The 5,204-nt window shown below is 40.1% G+C and overlaps 1 protein-coding gene across 1 annotated transcript; it reads right to left on the reverse strand.

The window, feature by feature from the left end:
• Window positions 1–1,010: 1,010 nt before the first annotated feature.
• Window positions 1,011–4,966, reverse strand: LOC122638329 (probable boron transporter 7). Its single transcript, XM_043831238.1, has 13 exons — window positions 4,804–4,966; window positions 4,597–4,679; window positions 4,235–4,427; window positions 4,004–4,142; window positions 3,748–3,913; window positions 3,507–3,673; window positions 2,995–3,168; window positions 2,782–2,877; window positions 2,574–2,690; window positions 2,072–2,385; window positions 1,591–1,864; window positions 1,307–1,444; window positions 1,011–1,083 (listed from the first exon to the last, which is right to left on the reverse strand). The coding sequence occupies exons 1-13, from the start codon at window positions 4,902–4,904 to the stop codon at window positions 1,054–1,056; spliced, it is 1,992 nt and encodes a 663-aa protein (XP_043687173.1). The 5' UTR covers window positions 4,905–4,966; the 3' UTR covers window positions 1,011–1,053.
• Between the last annotated feature and the right edge of the window lie 238 nt (window positions 4,967–5,204).

Raw genomic sequence — 5,204 nt, forward strand, 5'->3', positions numbered from 1 at the left:
CTATCAGTCGCCATACTCTGTGGCTTTTACGTAGCGTTTCCCACAGACGACGCCAATTTATTGCTGCAAGATCTGGTCCGAATTGCGATCCACCTGGTCGGGTCGATCTACATAGGTAGACAAGACAGGAGAGTGCTGACCTGGACCGATTAGTACACTGCGATGCCTAAGTCAGACCTCAACAACAGATAACTCTCCCAAGTAAAAAACTAAAGAAAATGAGTTCAGAGAGTCCCTTTTACTTGGGCTAGGGATGTTTATTTATAGCTTTGATTCACTGGATCAATGTGAATACTTATTTGATCATAGATGGTAATCTCGGCCTCATGTAGTCCTAGATGGGGTGATCTGTGTTTGACATGTGTCAGGCTGGTAGTCACGCACAAGGTGTGACTTTAACCAGACCAGGGTCCGTGGTTAGGTTAGGTAACCGCCCCCGATTCTTGAAGCGCCAGGCCGACCTGAGTCAATTATCCCGACCAGAGGCCTAGGTGTATTGGGTTCGTGCCTTTCTACCCAGTTGGGTTTAGTCTAGTGGTTCGGTAGTTATCCGGTTCTCCACGTTTTGCCTGGGGATTGGATGGGATGAACTATGACTCATCGTGGGGAGACTCAGGACAACAACAACCACAAATAAATCCTCCACAACAACAACAACAACAAATAAATCCTCCCCCTCTGATAGTTATTGTCCTTCATTTCTCTCTCTCTCTCTCTCTCTCTCTCTCTCTGTTTTTCGTTTGAAGGTTAATGAATGATTAGAGAAACATTAAAACCTGTTTTACCTTATCCCACAAAAAGGAAAAAAATTTACTCTGAAATTTTGAATGCTCCTCTTCACTCTTACTCTTATTTCTCCTCTATTTTACTGACACCATTACATTTTTTTTTTTCTCTCCTTCATACATAGGAATTGATGAAAAAGAAAAAGACGAGAAGAAATGAAATTCTTCTACCACTTTCTCTAAAATTAACATCATCGTTGGAAAACCATGTTCATTCGAAATCATTATCGTGGCCTCTCTCATTTCCCTTCTGTGAATCTACTCATCTTCACTCGTTTTGGGACACCATAGGGTAAACCTGCCATGGCGCAAAATGGTAAATCTGAATGTAAGTCATAAATCAACCTACACTGCTGTGTGGACTTGAATAAGTGTTTTTCATAATCATTTTCGTAACGGTTTTTAAACCAAGAAAGAGGGGGAAAAAAACATTATAACCACATGCATCATGCATTTTGCCATGATACGACAAGAACTTAAAAAATGGAAGTAAATTAATGACTTGAGAAGATTATTCTTGCCTGGGAGCGCCTCTCTTCAGTGTAACTTACAGTTCTAAGCTTCAACTCTCCTCTATGGGTGGTGATTTGATCCAATATCTCGCGGTCACAGAGATCAACAGCAAACTCTTCGCCCTCAGTTTGACTAGATTCCTGTTCCTGCTCATGTGTTTCACATATCACATTTTTAGAAAACAATAGTTGATACTAATGTAGAGTAATCCATCACAAGTCACAACCACAACTTCTATAAAGAGAAGTAAAGAGATGGCAACTGATCCATGGAGATGGAAGAAATCCATTACCCTGAAAGAACGACCAAGATGTGGAGTACCAGCAATCTCCTCGTAAGTGGAGGCATCCAATTCATGAAGGTAACGCAGTTCAAAGAATTTAGGGAGGATGTGTTGTCTTATGGCCATCAGGAGGAAGAATGGCAATGGGAACAGTATGCCACCGATGGGTATCCATGTCACTCCAAAGCACACCAGAAAATATATTAACTCAAAGATAGTAAACATTGCGATGTACTTGAACGGTACAGATTCCACAAAGGAGGCATGATCACCTTCCAGGATCCTGCACCAACACAATTCAACACTCAGAGAAAACATTGTTTTGTGGCTTTGCTATATTCGGTTGATAAACATTAATCATGCCCAAGCAGTGGCAATAAGCAACAAGAAGAAATACTTTGATATAGCAACAAAAAAACAAACATGGAACTAAGAGTAATTTCTTTGTTTTTGAATTAGTTAAAATTTAAATTTTGAATTGGTAACTTACTTAAACCGCCTGCCAGGAGTAACAAAGAGCAGCAACATCCTCTCCCAGAACTGGTTACCGGGGAGGCTGTCAATGGCCATATAGGCAAAGTATCCCCAAAGAACTGACGTAGGTATCAACTTGATTATGGGCATGGCACAAACAGATGCACCCACAAGAACAGACTGTAACAGGTTGCTCATCCTCTGCTCATTAACTCGAACTGGCAAGTGGGCTTCAATATGCTTCTCAGGATCAAATTTTTTATCTTTGCCATCTTCAACAGCCATAACTGCATCTTTCAATCCCTTCAGCTCTTTTGTTATTGAGGCAGCCTAAACAAATAAATAATGAAATTATAAAAGACTGCAACTGAAATACTACCATTCTGGTGAAAATAATGTCATTAAAATGCAAGAGAGCATCTCCGGTCAATCTTTGAAGAGGTAAGAAATGACGACCGACAATGTATTGCCATTTCAATGGCTAGTTAAGGGTGCTTTCTGGGAGAGCTGGCACTTACTGATGGGGCTGTGTCCATTTCGATAAAGAGCTCCTGCATTTTAACATATATTTCTGAGTTGGTAGCTTGTTGATTTATGCATTCTTTGGCCCCCTTTAGCATCTTCTTCCTAATTTGCTGTAAATCATAGACAAGATCATCTAAGCATTCAACCTTATTTGTACCATCAGTAATGCAGCTATGATTTCTTTTAGATTCCTCTGCCTACCTGCCTCTTCAGAATTGCAAGGCTCTTGGAATGCATAGGGGATTGTGGGAGGACCCCATTTGAAGGAGGGATTCCAATCAGTCCACAAAGCAATACCTGAATACATGAATTGCAAGCAGCCTGTAAGCTTGACAAATAGGTAGGTTACAATTCAGAATTTGGTCATGCTGAGATTTAAGACAATCAGTGATATAAATTTAGATTCAGTCATACCATAAGCCCGAGCATTAAGATGTCGTGATGGTAAGCGGATGGATTTTTGAGATTGAACTCCTCCTGCTGTGCCATTTGTGAAGCAACACTATGGTCGAAAAAGTATAGACCTGCTACCATCAATGCTGGTATAATAGCAGCAAAGATATAGACGGGTGGGACACTCCCCATATCCTGCAGTTTGGGAATAAGAAGCACATGATTCAGCAAAATTATTTTTTCTGCACAATTTGAATAATAAGATTTACATGGCGGAACTAGGCCTAAGTAAATGATGTAGTCCTTTCTAACCTACACATTATACAGATTGGAATTTAAGCCTGCTTTTCTATACTGGGAATGGATTCCTACAACTAGTTGACTGAAGATATATTTCATCCAGAAGATAAAGAAACTCTAAATCGTTATCATCCCTGATTTTTAACTTTCTATTTGAAATTCAAACAATAATAAATTGAAAAAATTGGCTATTTGATGAAGAAGCAAGAAATTGGGCTGAAGGAATGTCATACCTTAATTACCGTCCAATGGTACAAGGATTCTGAGTCCCAAGGAAGAGGACTATTAAGTCTCCTAGGAACCCCCAAAGGAACCTTGCTCGGCACACTGAATGACAATGCTGTCCACACCAAGACCATCAAAGGAACTCCGTAGTCCGCAATGAAACTTCTAGCCCACCCTGTTAGGTGAAAAGTTAGATTAATATGTAGGCATGATTACAGCAAAGTAGTCAGTTGAAGTTCTTTCCCAAACCTTGTCCATACCACCATGACCTCGCCTCCCTGCTCCGTAGAGCTGTATATAGCAAGCCAAAGGAGAATATAACTGCTAACAATCCGTTTGTATAGAGCCATTGAAACTGATACTTCTCTTCTCTGGGGTTTCCATCTTTGGGAATCACAAATTCAGCCACTATGCCCTATGATTCAATAATGACATCGGGTTAACCATAACTGAAGTTCATTACCATGTTAGATACAGGGTTTCTATTCTTGGATAGAGCACATACCTTGATGGCCTCTTGAATGAAAAGGACAGTAATCAACATGCCAAAACTCTCCCCTGCGATCCTCGTAAATCTAGTAATGAGATCACAAGCATTGAATATTGCAAGGAGAATCAGCATCAAAGATGTCCAAACACACACCCTGTAAGAGATCATATCAGTGAAAATCAGTAGACAATAGAAACCTCAAAGAAACCCGATATGGAGATTATGGGGAAGTTAGTTCCACTTTACCATCCGGCCCATGCCAAGAACAGGTCTGCTCCCAAATCTGCCCTATCTTTGGTGAAACTGTAGAGATAAGTGTACATTATGACAGTGGGCTCTGCGACTCCTACTATCAGCAAGGGCTGTCCACCAAGTATTGAGTGTATGATACCACAGATGGCAGTAGAAGCTAGAGTTTCTACTGTACTCAATCTTCCATCTGCACATAACAAAATTATAAATTAAAACTCATCTGTGGGAATCGATTAACAAGAGAATAAAATCATAAAAAATGTATTAATGGTAGTCCTTTTGAGTTGAAACTTGAGATTGGGCTAGCTAAACTCTGATATTTCGCGCATTATATAAAGAGAAAAAAATATGCCAACCTGTTTCCCTACTCAGTTGTTCTCCGAAAGCAATAACAGGAAGAGCAGACGCAAAGAAAATGTAGGCAGTTGGAGCCAATATCCTATCACAGATGAAGAATAGATTGAATTGAAATTGCAGTGACACATATCGAAATGACACGATAAACAATCTCTTGTTACAAATTTAAAGTGGGGAAGGGGAGGGGAGAGAAGACGAAGAGATACCTGAATGAACGAAGCCCGATAACCCAATCTTGCTTGTAGCACTCTACTCTTGCTTTGACATCATTAATTATCCCTCTGAAGGGCTGTTTGACACTATCCATTTTCCAAAGCAAGCAACTAGAGAGTTTGAACGGGGCACCTTAAAGAGAAAACATACGGAAAATTACACATGGACAAGCTTCAAAGTTCAAATCCATGGAATGCTTTACATAAATACTAAAATTTTAAAACAGAGCATATAAGAATCTCTGTGAAACATCTGTAGAGATCTCCCGCCGGAGGGGCAGCATTGGAATGGAATGAAAATGAGAAAGAGGCTTACAAAATCTAAACATTTTCATCCTCCGAAGGGAAAAAGGGAGAGGAAAACAAATCCAATACCGAGAGTCTCGATTAAGAAA

Source organism: Telopea speciosissima, chromosome 8, assembly GCF_018873765.1.
Source record: "Telopea speciosissima isolate NSW1024214 ecotype Mountain lineage chromosome 8, Tspe_v1, whole genome shotgun sequence".
In the NCBI taxonomy this organism is placed as follows: domain Eukaryota; kingdom Viridiplantae; phylum Streptophyta; class Magnoliopsida; order Proteales; family Proteaceae; genus Telopea; species Telopea speciosissima.

Excerpts from the sequence above, each read along its gene's own strand:
- LOC122638329 (XM_043831238.1), bottom strand. The coding sequence starts at position 4,904 with ATGGATAGTGTCAAACAGCCCTTCAGAGGGATAATTAATGATGTCAAA. Across the intron at positions 3,914-4,003 it reads TCATTCAAGAGGCCATCAAG|GGCATAGTGGCTGAATTTGT; the intron begins GTATGTGCTCTA and ends ATTGAATCATAG. Across the intron at positions 3,674-3,747 it reads GTCATGGTGGTATGGACAAG|GGTGGGCTAGAAGTTTCATT; the intron begins GTTTGGGAAAGA and ends TTCACCTAACAG.